The sequence below is a fragment of the Cynocephalus volans genome, chromosome 3, assembly GCF_027409185.1.
Source record: "Cynocephalus volans isolate mCynVol1 chromosome 3, mCynVol1.pri, whole genome shotgun sequence".
In the NCBI taxonomy this organism is placed as follows: Eukaryota; Metazoa; Chordata; class Mammalia; order Dermoptera; family Cynocephalidae; genus Cynocephalus; species Cynocephalus volans.
This window is the reverse complement of record NC_084462.1, coordinates 94284195-94299789: the sequence shown is the minus strand read 5'-3', so window position 1 is coordinate 94299789 and position 15595 is coordinate 94284195. Positions and strand designations below refer to the sequence as shown.

Genomic DNA, 15595 nt, shown 5'->3' with positions numbered 1-15595 from the left:
TCTATTTATTGAATATCTATAGGTTTCTGGCAGCCTAGTAGCAACCAGACCTTTAGATCAATTCTCAATACAGATCCTGGACTAGTAGCATCAGTATCACCTGGAAACTTGTTAGAATTGCAAATTCTCACGTTCCATCCCAAAGCTACTGAATCAGAACCTCTGGAGATAGGACCCAGTAATCTATTTTAATAATTTCTCCAGGTGATTCTAATGTGCACTACAGTTTGAGAACCAGTAGTTTAGGTGATTGTGCCTACCTTGCCAAATTAAAGAGCAGACTCTAAAAATCTCTGTATCTCTAAATTCCTGCTTTAAAACAAGAACTTATAATTTGATAGCACGTTTTGAAAAGTAAAAGTGTGATTAAGCACCACTATAGTTCTTTTTGTTGTTTTAAAAATTTTTTATGATGGGAAATTTAAAAAATATGCAAAAGAGGTAATAAGTATAATCAACTCCCATGTATCCAGCAGCCAGTCTCAATAATTATCAATTTATTACCAATCTTGTTTCATCTATGCCCCTTCTACTTCTCCCCTCCCTGCACCAAGATGTCATTTCATCTCTAAATATGTCAATATGTATCACTAAAAGATAAAGACTATTTTATTATTTTTTTAAATTTTAATATATTTATTTATTATTATTACTATTATTTTACATTCTAAGATGTAGTGCAGCAGTTGGGAGTGAGGGGAAGAGGAGAAAGGGGAGGGGGAGAGAGAGGAGGAGGAAGGCGGGGCATGGTCAAGGCCTGTGGCACCACCCTTGTTCCAGCAGGGGAGCCCAGGGACTTATGGCAGAGGCTTGGTTGTGGCTGGGCTGGATGCGGACTTAGGGGCATGTATGGTTGAGGCCCTCGACTCCCTCACTGCCCAGGCTCAGGAGCCTGAGACACTTCTGGCAGCAGCTCAGTGGTCATCTCTGGGCTGGATCCAGACATCGATGGGTCATGGCTTAGGCCCTCGGCTCCCCACTGCTCAGGCTCAGGAGCCTGGGGAGCTTCTGGTGGTGGCCTGGTGGTTGTTGCTGGGCTGGATGTGGAGGTTGGGGGGGATGTGGCTGAGGACCAAAGCCCCCTACCGCCCCAGCTCAGGAGCCTGGAGTGTTTCTGGCAGCAGACTAGTGGTCATTGCTGGGCTGGATGTGGATGTCAGTGGGGTTTGGCTGAAGCCTTCAGCCCTCCACCACCCTAAATCAGGAGCATGGGGTGCTTCCAGAGGCAACCTGGTGGTTGTTGCTGGGCTGGATGCGGACATCCACAGGGTGTGGCTGAGGCCCTCTGCTCCCCCCAATCTGGCTTGGTAATCCAGGGCACTTCCAGTGGTAGCCTGCTGGTTGTCACTGGGCTGGATGCAGACATTGGCAGGGCTTGGCTGAGGCCCTCAAGGCCCCCCCAACCCTGGCTTGGGAGCCCAGGGTGCTTCCAGCAATGGCCTTGTGGTTGTCACTGGGCTGGATTCCAATGTCAGGGGGCTTGTTCTGAGGCCCTTAGGCCTGCCCCTCCACTAGCTTTGGAACCTGACGCACTTCTAGCAGGAGCCTAGTGGTTGTCATTGGGGTCGATGCGGACGCCAGGGGTGCGTAGCTGAGGCCCTTGGTCCCCCACCACCCCTACTCAGGAGCCTGGGGCACTTTTGGCAGTGGTTTAGTGGTTATCACTGAGCTGGATGCAGACCTTGGAGGGGCAGGGCTGAGGCCCTCGGTCCCCACTGCCCTGGCTTGGGAGCCTGGGGCACTTCCAGCAGTGGCCTCATTGTCATTGCTGTGCTGGATTCCAACACTGGGGCAATGTGGCTGAAGCTCTCAGCCTCCCACTGCCCTGGCTTGGGAGCCTGGGGTGCTTCTAGCAGCGACCTGGTGGTTGTTGATGGGCTGGACGTGGACATTGGGAGGGCATGGCTGAGGCCCTCAGCCCCCCACCACCCTGGCTTGGGACCTTAGGTCACTTCTGGCAGCAGCCTGGTTGTTGTTGCTGGGCTCAATTGTGATGTTGGAGGGGTGTGGCTGAGGCCCTTGGCCCCCTACCATACTGGCTTGGGAGCCTGGGGCACTTCTGACAGTAGCCTGGTGGTTGTTGCTGGGCTAGATGCAGACATCAGGGGGCATGGCCAAGGCCCTTGACCGCCCACCACCCAGGCTTGGGAGCCTAGGGTGCTTCCAGTGGCAGCCCGATAGTTGTCGCTGGGCTGGATGTGGACATCAGGGGTGCATGGCTGAGGCCCTTGGCCCTCCCCATCCTGGCCTGGGAGCCCAGGGTGCCTCCACCGTTGGCCTGACGGTTGTTGCTGCACTTGATGAGGACATCAGGGGTCATGGCTGAGGCCCTTGGGTTGGGAACCCTGGGCACCCTCAGTGGTGGCCTGATGGTGGTCACTGGGCTGGATACTGCCATCAGGGGGGCATGGCTGAGACGCTCTGCCCTCCACCCACCCTGGCTTGGGAGTCCAAGGGGCTTCTGGCTCTTTTAGTTTTTATAGGTGTTCTTTGGTGGTGTTAGATCTTTACTGGTTAATATCAGAACTTTGTCTCTGATCTGTGGGTCTTTGGTTTTTTCTTTCAGTTTTGTGTTGGATTATTAGCTACCCCCACCACTTAAACTCTGCACTGGAACTAACTTGTTGTCCTTTGCTTACTTCTAAACTGGGGGGAACTTCCTGTGGTAACCTGCACTTGAGCTCTGTGGTTGAGCTAAATTGCTGCTTTGCTGCTGATTTCCTGGGGAAGGCTTTTTGTGCAGCTCAGGTTTTAATTGTTGACCTTGTAAGCACTTCTGGGTCTTGTGAGGTCCAGTACACCTGGATAGTATGGAAACTCTGGTCTGGGCCTGTGTCTTTTCAGCAAACTGCACCCCACTGCAGTTCTGTATTCCTGACCAGTCTCCACTGAGTGGTCCTTTGCTGAGTGGAGGGCAGATCAGCTGTCCATGCTGTGCCCCAGTGTTCCCCCAGTGGGTCCATCTCCCCTAGTGCGGCCCACTCTTTAAACAGTTCCCATGGGATGGGCCATGCATAGGTCCCATGCGATGACTCATTTGCTCCTACATGGGTGGGTTCACAGGAACCCTGCTAGTGGTCTTGCTGGCCTGGGGGCCAACAAGGCCCTCTTCTCCCCTGCAGCCTCCAAGCAACTTCACGTGAAGGGTGCAGCAGCGGCTTTCACCAGCTCCTGCTGTGTGTGTTCACCAGGGCCAGCCTTGAAGTGGTTGGGGCTCAAAACATTCAGAGTGGTCCTCTTTTTTTCTCATTGTGGCCTCTCCTGCCTTCATGAATTCTACATGTCTCTCCTCCTCTTCCTCTGAGCTCCAGTGGACCCAGCTTGGCATTCGTTGCTTTTTAATAGTTGTAAATTCATTGATTGTGGGAGAGTGTGACGCTGGGTACCATCTATTCCACCATCTCGACTGGAAGCCGATAAGGACTATTTTTAAAAATGTAACCATGATACCATGTCACACCTGAAAAATAAACAGCAATTCCTTAATATCAAACTATCCAGCTATTTAGTTTTCCCAATATTTGCATTTGGTTGATTCAAATTAGAATCCAAACAAGGCTCGTACATTGCATTTAGCTGACTTGTCTCATCTCTTCAGCAAGCTGGGCCTGAGTTACCCTATAACTTCCTCTTCCCCCTCCCCCCTTTTTTTCCTTACAATTTATCTGCTTTGGAAACTAGATCGTTGATCCTGTAGTTTTCTGTATTCTGGATTTTTGCTGTTTACATCCCTATGGTATTATTTAACATGTTCGTTTGTGCCCCTCACCCCACCCCCAGTTTCTATTTACTGGTAGTTAGATTTAGAGGTTTGATCAGATTTGAGTCTCTGTTTTTTTGGTAAGACTACTTCATTTGATGTTTTATGCTTTTATCAGGATGCTCAGAATACTGGTTGTTTCTCTTTTTGTAATGTTAAGATGGATCAATGTATTTAAGTGTTGGTAGCCTTATCCAATGGTGTGCTGGTCAATATTTAACAACCAGCTTGGGGTGGGTTGCTGGGGTTGGAGAGGGAGGAGGATCCTGATTTGTAGCGTTTCCCTGATTTGTACTAATTGTCATAGTATAAATATTCCTACTGGTGGGTCCAAGTGAAGTGGTGTTTACAATTAATTGATCACAACCAGTTACAGATTTCGTTGTTCCTTCCCCACTCCCACTGCTTCACTTGCCTTGCCTTTAAAAAAGAAAAAGGCTGGTTTTAAGCTACCAATACAATGTTAACCAGCCTGCAAAATTCCTGAAAATTTAACAATTGGCCCTTGTAAGCCAGTCAAGCCAGCTCCAGCACACTGCTGGCTTATCCCTCCATCAGCCTTTCACTTAAGAGTATTTAGCACCCATTGATGATCTTTGCTTAGATCTATTTTTTCATTAGAGTTATAAAATGGTGTTATTCAAATTGCCTCTCCTTATTATAGGAGTACTAATTAGAATAGTCCTGTAAAGAAGGAAATTCCCTCATCTATTTGGTACTCAGATATAGTGTTCATACAGGGAATCCAAGATAAATTCTTGATTCTTTCCCTATTGCCCTCTTTTCTAAACTAGTTTTCAGAATAATGAGTTAGTTCTTTAGCATCTGCCAAAAGTGACCTATGAGTCTTTTATTTTTAGTATCATTATGAATTAAAAGGTTTAAAATATATATATTTGATATGTTTCAGTCCATTGCATTTGTTCTTTTTATGCTCAAATTGTTCTATCTTTGGTGATTGGGAACCTTATCATGTTGACCACTAAGTGCTTTGATACAATCCCTGTAGTCTTTGTTAATTATCTTACTTTCTGATGTGGCAAGATATTCCAAGTGCTTGTGCATTTCTTACTCAAGAACTAGAATCAGCCATTTCTCTGAAGAGCATTGGTTCCTTGTAGTAAGAAATGGTATTTTGAGTCTACAATCTAGGCCTTTTCAGTGAACAGAGAGAAATACAGATTTTGTTTTTTTAGAAAAGAGAAAATACATATTTAGTACATGCTGATATTTCCAGTGCAAGTCTAGAATTACAGAGTTTAAAAGAAATGCTACTAAAAGTACTTACAGGGAAAATCAAAAGTAAATGAAAAAAAGTAGCTATTCAGAGATAACTGACAAAAGTTATTACAAACTTACTCTTGTGAGTAATATATTTACTTTAGAACATTATACATATTTAAAATGTACATGAGAGTTTCTTCTCTGCTTATAACTAGGATTCTGCTGGAAGAAGTAAGAGTGTTCACCACATATTTTCTCTTCAAGATAACATTCATCTCAGATTTAATCCCTTGGCATCATTTATTCTCCTTGCTGACCACTGCACCATGGTGAGTGAATTTAATTAAACATTACACGTATTTTTACTGGATTTGGTAAACGCAAAGTGCTAAAGTAATATACTTGTACAGTAGTCCCCGCTTATGCACAATTTTGCTTTCTGTGGTTTCAGTTACCTGAGGCCAACCACAGTCTGAAAATATTACATACAATAAGTATTTTCAGTGAGTGAGAGAGAGAGAGCACATCCACATAACTTTTATTATGGTATATTGTTATAATTGTTCTATTTTATTACTATTATTGTTGTTAGTCTCCTACTGTGCCTAATTTATAAATGAACCTTTGTCATAGGTACGTATTATAGGAAAAGACATAGTATATATAGGGTTTGGTACTATCTGTAGTTTAAGGCATTCACTGGGCGTCTTGGAACATATCACCCATGAATAAGGGGGAACTACTATAATCATATGACAAGAAAGTTGAACCTTATACAATTAAAGTTTAGTTATTTGCCTAGAAGAATAAAATATGTGTAAGTTGTTTTGAATTAGAAGAAGCAGAGGCATAGACAAATAATTTGGGACCTGTTTCTAACCAATTCCATGAAACCAAGATAACAAAGGAAATTATAGGGACTACACTAACTTGGATTAAGGCTTTCTTTTTTTTTTTCTTTTTTTTTTTTTTTGTCTTTTTCGTGACCGGCACTCAGCCAGTGAGTGCACCAGGATCCGAACCCGCGGCAGGAGCGTCGCCGCGCTCCCAGTGCCGCACTCACCCGAGTGCGCCACGGGCTCGGCCCTAGATTAAGGCTTTTTAAAGAATAATATTTCTTCCTTCATAATACATGCCCAATGTAGAAAATTTGGAAAATTTAGAAATAGATAAAATGAAATCAGCCCCACATCATTCTTTTATCACACTACCCTTTATAACCATTGATTTCTCATTATGATATTCTCTACTTATTATCTTTCATATACATTTGTATATGAGTTTTTAATATGAAATGGTATTATACTTTGTCTCTTTTGCTGTCTGATTTTTTTTTTCCACTGAGGAATGATATTAGCTGCATTATATTGTCATAGATATACATTAATTTATTTAACCATTTCCCTATTGTTGAACTTTTAAGTTGTTTCCAGTTTTTCCCTCTACTATATAAATGAGGCTTGTAATTAAGTTTTCATGTGTATTTATAATACAGTTTCTTGGGATAAATTCCTAGAAGTGAATTGCTGGATCAAAGGGTGGGCAAACTGTTTTATATACTTTACTTATTTATTACATAATTACAAAAATTATTTATTATATTCATTATTTTTCTCTTTCTCCTCTCTTTAAAATAAGCTCCATGAGTGCAGGGATCTTTGTTTGGTATGCCTAGCACATAGTAGGCCCTCAATAAATATTTCTTGAATGAGTAAATTGATTTTTTTTTTAGTTTTTAATGTACGCTATTAAATTGTCTTCCAGAGAAGCAGTGGAAATTTATGCTTTAGTTCCCTCAGATCTCATTTATCCTGGGAATTAACATAAAATACAAAAAAAGACATACACTAAAATATTAGGAAGAACATTTAAATCTCCCTTAATTTCACCTCCCAGAGATAGTTTTAGTATATTCTTCACAGACTTAAAATATGAATTTATTATTGTTTTAATTTTCTTGTGTTATTTGTATAATTGAGATTTTAAAAAATAAGATTAATGGGCATTTGTATTTCATTATTACAATTTTTTGATTATTTATTCATTTTTCTTTTGGGGATTTTAATAGCCACCTAGACCAGGCTTCTGAAGTTCTGATGTACATATGAATCACCTGGGGATATTACTAAAATACAGATTCTGATTCAGTAGATCTGAGATGGGGCCTGAGATTCTGCATTCCTAACAGGCTCAAGGTGATTTCAACAATAGTCTGGGGACCAAACTGAAAAACAAGCACCTACATCACATGCCTTTTTACTGTGAGTTAACCTCCAAGTGAATGACTTCTTGATGGAGAAAGCAAAATAAAATGAAGTCTCTGCTCATTCTGCCTGCAGTGTACTACATACTGTGTTTTTTAACTCTTACACAACTTTAAATAACACAAAATTGCTATAGCTTGAATGTCCCCCCAAAACTCATATTGAAGCTTGATCCCCATTGTAGTAGTGTTAAGAGAGTGGGAAATTCAGCTATAGGATTTAAAAGGTGGGGCCTTTAGAAGGTGATTGGATTGTGTGGTTTTGCCCTCATGAATGCATTAATACATTCATGGATTAATGGATTAATGAATAAATGGGTTATTACTGGGGTGGCACTTATATAAAGCCACTTACTAGTGGCTTTATAAGGAGAGGAAGTGAGCACATTAAAGCACTTAGCCCCCTCACCATGTGAAACCCTGTGCCGTCTTAGGACTCTGCAGAGTCCCCACCAAGAAGGCCCTCACCAGATGTGCTCTCTTAACAGTGGACTTCTCACCTCCAGAACTGTAAGAAATAAACTGCATTTTTAAATAAATTACTCAGTTTCAGGTATTCTGTTATGAGCGACAGAAAATGTTCTAAGACAGAAAATAAATTAACCTTCTCCTAGTACAGTGAAAGTGAACTATTTCAATTTGATCACTTAATAAACTGTATAAAACTACTTAGCTTCAATATTGGTCTAAGTATCTAAATTCAAAAAGAGTAATGGTGAGGCAATGTATAATTTTCTTTATTGGTAGATAAGATGGTTGATTCCCTTTGAACACATATTTTTCTTATAGGGTCATTTTTTGCTAATGATGCTAAAAAGAAAGGAAAAAGAAAACTGTCTCTCTCTATATTCACACAACATTTCTAACACCAAATGTGTCACCAAGCAATTCTCCAATTCTTGGTAGACATTGGATGAGTGTTCTATAATTTAACTCAATTCTGACACTAACTGCTGGGAGTTAGCACAGACCCTAGAGGTTAAGGGCTCAGTCCCACAAAACTGCCCTTTCTGCCCACTCCCCCAGCCCCTTTCAGATGCTAGTCTTAAGTCCAGGTTGTCACCTGTGCTTCTGACCAACTGGCTATAAATCAGAGGTTCTCAAAACCCCCCTCCTCGAGTTCAGTAATTAGCTAGACTGGCTCACAGAGCTCAGGAAAACAGTTTACTTACTAGATTACTGGTTTACTATAAAAGGATACAACTCAGGAACAGCCAAATGGAAGAGATGCATAGGGCAAGGTATGGGGGTGGGTTGTGGAGCTTCTTTGCCTTCTCCAGATATACCCTACCCTCCCAGGAAGCTCTCTGAACTCCCTCAGTTAGTGTTTTTATGGAGGCTTCATTATGTAGTCATGATTGATTAAATCATTGGCCATTTGTGATTAATTGAACCTGCATCCCCTCTCCCCTGCCAGAAGGGAAAGAGGGGTTTGTATGAAGCTAAAACTTCTAACCCTCTAATCATTTGGTTAGTCCCGCCGGCAACCAGCCACCATGCTTAAGGGCTTTCAAAAAGTCACCTCATTAACATAAACTCAGGTGTGTTTGAAAGGGGCTTGTTATAAGAAACAAAAGTTGCTCCTTTCACTTTATCACTCCATCACTCCAGAGCTGTTTTTCTGTAGCCAGGGACAAAAACGAAATACAGTCATGCTTTGCTTAACTACAGTGATAAGTTCTGAGAAATGTATTGTTAGGCAATTTCGCCGTTGTGTGAACATCACAGAGTGTACTTACACAAGCCTAGATACCATATAGTCCACTACACTCCTAGCCTATTGCTCTGACTAATGTTGTATATGTGGTCTGACTACTGAAATGTTGTTGTGCCGCGTGTGACTGGCTTATAACCAAAGATGTTCCCATCACTGTTATCACTTAGAAAATTACAAGGGTTTTAGGAGCTCTGGCCCAGAGCTGGGGATGAAGACCAAAATATATATTTCTTATTGTATCACAGTATCACAGATGATATTTCTATTTCTGGTAATGAGGCCACTTTAAAAATCTTAACTGAAGCTGTACATATGTATCTATCTCACATTAACATCAATTTTTCTGCAGGCCCGGGTCCTTTTTGTGCTGATTGTGCTGATCCAGCTTACCATTCTCATAACTTTTAGGTATCAAGGATACCCAGAACTTAAAGGTTAGTCATGATTCTTTTTATTCTTAGAAGACTTTATTTTAAAGTATTATATAATGTCCTCACTATTATCAAGTGATAAATAGCAATGTAAATTGTCTTTGCGTGAGTTCTGTGAGGTACATCCTTCAAACTATCATACTTTTCCCACAATATTCTTATCTTGAAAAAAAATTCAGTATTTTGCTGCTACATGGCAGTAAAATGAGGGAAAATCACAATATATCTCAAAATGACCAACTTTTAATATAAGTAGCTTTTTAATGTAATTTATTTATGAAATACTTTTAAATAGAAAAGGACCTGTTAGTTCAAATAATTAAAGACAAGGTGCTAAACAAAGCTTGACAAAACATACATGGTACATATATAAATTTGAATTACAGAGCAGGGAAAGTTGTGAAGAAGGTGACTTTGCCTGTGGTGCCTCCTACCTCTACTGACATGTGTCTATACCTGGATGTATTTCCTGCCTATATTTGCCATGCTGTTGAGCTGTCTAGCAGATAATCTGGTAATATACATTAATAAATAATGAAGGTTAATTGATAATTATTAATAAGCAGTCCCTCTTAGAGGAATGTGAATTTTAAAGTAGGGACAGTGAGTAGGGAGGGCCCTAAATCCTAACAAGATTCCTTCCAACTCTTCTTAACCATTTTCTTACTGTTGGGAGCGTGCAACTTAGGGATGTATTCTTCTAGTGTCACAATGATGTCTCATCTCAAATTTCTTAAGGATGATTCATCAGTGTGTGTCCCTTCCTGCCACCCACCATAAATGACATTTTTGAAAATGTCTATTTTGATGCCTGGCATATAGCAGGTACTCTATAAATGTTTGTGAAGCCTATTGAATCTCAACCCTATTAAGGAATCAATAAATAAAGTTCCTTGTCATGCCACCTCTGATAGCTGCTAAAAATTTTTGCTGAACTTTTATAGGTATGAGTTTGGAACACTCAAAAGGCTGTTGGCTATTTATTTCCTCCTAGTTAGTAACCTTCAATAAACCTAGGCTGATACCATTGGATCGTGGTGCTTTTAGTAATCTTTTGGAACAGCGAAGCTTTCCATAGGTATATTTAAACAAAACAATAATATGTTTTTCCACTCATGCCTTTTCTAGTAAAACAATTATTTATAAATATATCTATATATAAGCACTAATAGTCACTATTAGCAGTGATTAGAGAGTTATGAACATGTAGGTACAACTAGATAAACTTTTTCACTAGTTTTCAACTATTTCCATCATTTACTGCTTAACTTTTGTTGACTCTGCATAGGCTGATAGCTAGCTAACAAGTGGGTAAAGAGGAATGGTCCATTTTGTTCTCCCTTCATCCTTGGTCTGCTTGAAAACTTCTCTCTCTTTTGATTCCTTGTGCTTTTCTGCAGTTATTCTTAAACCTGGCAGTACATCAGAATCACCTGGGATATTTAATAAATATATAGATTCCTAGACCCTATCTCAGACTTAACTGAATCAAAATATCTGTGGTAGAAGTCTGTAAATCTAATTTTTAAGTGCTTTCCAGGTAATTCTGAAAAGCAGCCAGGTTTAGAAATCACTCTTTTACAGCCTAACCCCAAAAAGAGAATAACAGAAATTTTCAGAGCTTTCTTATAGGTATCGATAGGCTTTACCGTTAGTTAGCTTTTAAGTCTTTTGAGGACTGAGCTTACATTACTGATTTTGAAACAACGTTAAACTTCCATATCAATATTGTTCCCTGGCTGCTGCTTCCCTAAGTAACTACAACAAACAGCTTCAAATACTCAGCTATCCTGTGGTGAATGGTGAGATGTGTCCTAGTCACACCCCAGCGACTCTGGCATGAGTTAACCTGGTGTGCTCATGCCCCGACTCACCAGGCAGAAACCTCAGCCAAGATGCCAATGGATATATCTTCACTGAATCTCCTTAGAAAGGATTTTGTATGAACATGTTAAAAAGGTTTGTCCCAACTTTTCAAATCCTTTGTTTTGTGTTGTGTTTGGGGAGGAGGGGTGGTTTGGGGGCTTTTTCCCCACCAGGCACAGCCCTGGTAGGTACAACTGATGGTAGGGTAAAAGCTGGAAAGAGTTTTTGTTTTGTTTGTGTAGACTAGTCCTGTGGAAAAAAACCAAGCCACATTAGAATTTCTGCCTTACTGGTTCCTCCAAGGAAGGAAAAAAATACGCTTTTGCCCTTTTTTCTAAGTGTTCATCATTAGTTTTTTTTTTTTTTTTTTGACTGGTAAGGGGATCGTAACCCCCAGCTCGGTGTTGTCTGCACCACGCTCAGCCACTGAGCGCACTGGCCATCCCTATATAGGATCCGAACCCGTGGCCTCAGCACTGCCAGCGCTGCACTCTCCCAAGTGAGCCACAGGGCTGGCCCTTCATCTTTAGTTTGATTTTGGAAAGCTGTTAAGCATTTATTTTGGGGTAAAAATAAAAACTAATTTTATATTAAAAAAAAAAAAACTTGGCTATCAGGCTTAAAAGTAATATGTCCCTTTTAAGATGCAAAGAATCTAGTTTTAAAGTATGTTTAAACATACTTTAGGGTATAACCAAGTTTTAAAATAAAGCTATATATTAGTTTGCTAGAGCTGCCATAACAAAATACCATAGGCTGGGTGGCTCAAACAACAAAAATTTATTTTCTCACAATTCAGGAGCCAAGAAGGCCAAAATCAAAGTTTGGTTTCTTCTAAGGCCTCTTTCCCTGGCTTGCTGATGGCTGCCTTCTTGCTGTGTCCTCACTTGGTCATCCCTCAGTCTGTGTTGTCTGTGTTCTAATCTCCCTTAAGGATACCAATCATGTTGGAGTAGGGCCCACCCATATAACCTTATTTTACCTTAAAAGGTGAAAGTCCATTTAACCTCTGCTTTTGTTTTTGCCCATGCTATTATCCCTTCTTTAAGTTGTTTTTCTAAACTTTTCTAAATCTTAGTGTCTTGTAAGGCTCACCTTATGCCCTCTTTTTTCTATACCATTTTCTCCAACCATTCCAACCATTCATAATGAGCTCTTGCTTGTTTGCATCCCTGTAGTTCTTCCTGACAATTAATTCTATACTTAATTAACCAATCACCTTGCTTTACATAACCACTCCAAATGTATATGTACTTTCTCCTCAACCAGATTATAATTCCTCAATGTAGGAACTCTTTTTTTTTTTTTTTGCCATTGCTTTTCTTTTTCCTGGAGAATATCTTTTTATTTATTTATTTATTTATTTATTTAATTTTATTTTTTAATTTTATTATGTCGATATACATTGTGGCTGATTATTGTTGCCCATCACCACAACCTCCCTCCCTCCTCCCTCCCCCCTCCCCCCCAACAATGTCCTTTCTGTTTGCTTGTCGTATCAACTTCAAGTAATTGTGGTTGTTATATCTTCTTCCCCCCCGCCGGTTTTTTCTTTTTTGTGTGTGTGTGTGAATTATATATTAATTTTTAGCTCCCACCAATAAGTGAGAACATGTGGTATTTCTCTTTCTGTGCCTGACTTGTTTCACTTAATATAATTCTCTCAAGGTCCATCCATGTTGTTGCAAATGGCAGTATTTCATTCATTTTTATAGCTGAGTAGTATTCCATTGTGTAGATGTACCACATTTTCCATATCCACTCATCTGATGATGGACATTTGGGCTGGTTCCAACTCTTGGCTATTGTAAAGAGTGCTGCGATGAACATTGGGGAACAGGTATACCTTCGGCTTGATGATTTCCATTCCTCTGGGTATATTCCCAACAGTGGGATAGCTGGGTCATATGGTAGATCTATCTGCAATTGTCTGAGGAACCTCCATACCATTTTCCATAGAGGCTGCACCATTTTGCAGTCCCACCAACAATGTATGAGAGGAACTCTTGTTTTCTACCTTTCTATTTCCCATAGCACCCATCACTGAATTTGTGTATAACAGACAATAAATACTTGTTGAATTAAATTTACTTTATCCCTTCCTAACTTACATGAAATCCCTAGTATCAGAAACTGATGGTGAGGGAGGGGAGTACTGCCGTAATGATTAAACAATAACGTGATGAACCGAGTGGATACTGTACACAAATGTACTGAATGTTCTTCTGTTTATTTTTTTAAATTCTAGGGAAAATTTTAAGAAGTGTTACAATGCATGTATATTTTCCTGCACATAATGTAAATAAATAAATATTTGAGGGCCCTAGCCTCATTATATGGGGATACCAATATCTTCGCATAGTTATTTAAATTTAAAACATATTTTTACCTACATTATCCCACTTAATCCTTATAAGAATCCTGTGAGGTAGGTGTTATTGTCCCCACTTTAGCGATTAGAAAACTAAGGCTTTGTTATGTAAGTTGTCCTAAGTCAGAGACAAAGGAGAGACTCCAGTCCAAGTCTTCTGACCCAGGTCAGTTCTTTCTCCTAAACAACATTTATCAACTTTGGCTGCACCTTAGAATCCTCTGGGGAACTTTTAAAATCTTAGTGTCTGCAATAGCATTCTAGACCCAATTACGTCAGAATCTCTAGGTTGGGAAGTAAGCATCAGTATTTTTTAAAGCTCCTCTGATGATACCAACATGTAGTCAAGACAGAGAGCACAACTCTGTCTAAAGGAATATTTCTTAATCCTGGCTGCTTAGAATCACTGGGTTGCTGCCTAAGCTCCTCCTCTACCCCAGCCAGTTGAATCAGAATCTCTGGAGGCTGAGACCTGGGCATGGGTATTTTCTAAAAGTTCACCCAGGTTATTCTAATGTGCAGCCAAAGTAGAGAATCATTGTTTAAATTTTAAAGTATAGCTGCCTCTAAGGCTAAAAGATGATTTTTTTTAAATAGTAAATAATTGTTATTCTAGCTGGATATGTACATTAATACTTTGAGAAGTACCAGACTAGAACCGAAAAGAAGCTGAGAGAGTAACACACAAAATGAGAAAGGTCATGCATTATCAGCCTGTGTACAAAATTAACTGTCAAAAGGATGAAAAATTTTATAAGTTTAAAATGAATGTGCTGGCCTATTAACAAAGACATAACTTATTTAACTTACATCAGGCTGTCTTTCATTGGGCCCTGTCCTTTAAATATTTTTCAGCTCTAGTGTTCACTGAGCTTCCTGTCATAGTCTTCCACTGACTGGTTTATGATCAGCCACGTGCATAAGTGAAATGGCTGACTGAGGCTGAGGATCTGTGGTACTTTGATCTGTAGCCACAGAACAGAACTTCTCTGTGTGAAGCCCTTACACTTAGCCTTTTTGGCACTATGTGTTAAGAGCATGTTAATTTGGAAAGCTTTAGAGATCCCTTTCAATTAGCTGTGAGTTAAGAACTGTATGACATATTGGAAAGGACTATTTGGACAGATACTCATATTTAAGATTAGAATGGAGAAATTTTTATGTTTCTTTGATATACTTTTGATATATTTTGATACATCTTATGGAAGTTTGTACATTTGGATACTAAATCCCATAGAACGCAGAGATTTGATCGTCTTTTGAACATAGCACTACCTTTCAAACCTACATGAAGATAAAATAGTATAGTCCTCTGGCAGTGTGTCTATTATTTTCAGTCCTAAGTTATATATATGAGTTCAACATATTGTGATACATATAACAATTATATATATAATGTCTCACAATTACACCATTTCTTTGAACTTTCTATCTTCTGCAATTCTAAGCGAATTGGCTCACCAGGATTTCTTGCCAATTTTTGGATTTAAAGTGGTATCATCTGTATAGTTATCATATAACAAAGGATTTTCTGAATATATAGTAGATAGCCCATGGAAATCTTCTAGGAAATGTCATAAAGAAATTGAACTTTGTATGTGTTCACTGGATTTTTCAAATTTATTCTGTTTAGAACCTCCAGGATTTGTAAATCTGACCTCATTTTCCCTTCATGTCTTGAGCAAAATAAACATCTTCTACTATTCTGTGTTGTTGCTGACATTATATACAGCACTGGGTAAGTAAATTATTAAACCTTGAGATTGTGGAGAATTCTACCAAAGAATTTATTGAGAATTTTGACAATAGAATAATTAATACTCTTGAGGGTATAACATATGGCACATGAATCCTTTATAAATTATCTCCTGGGACGTGGTTTTGGGAAATAAAGATTTTTTCTTAATATGTGTAAAGGATTTTTAGTTGATACCAAATTAAATTAAGGATGCTGAGAAGACCA

The 15595-nt window shown here is 39.7% G+C and overlaps 1 protein-coding gene across 4 annotated transcripts in view; it reads left to right on the top strand.

Annotated features, from left to right (window-relative positions):
• TMEM62 (transmembrane protein 62) overlaps positions 1-15595 on the top strand; it is a 50008-nt gene that overhangs the window by 23660 nt on the left and 10753 nt on the right. For 3 of the 4 annotated variants that reach the window (XM_063089651.1, XM_063089655.1, XM_063089654.1), the window contains 3 exons: positions 5200-5313; positions 9314-9398; positions 15266-15370. In XM_063089651.1, the coding sequence (XP_062945721.1) occupies positions 5200-5313; positions 9314-9398; positions 15266-15370 (304 nt within the window). The remainder of the gene's footprint in view (positions 1-5199; positions 5314-9313; positions 9399-15265; positions 15371-15595) is intronic. The other variant, XM_063089652.1, reaches the window with a different exon arrangement.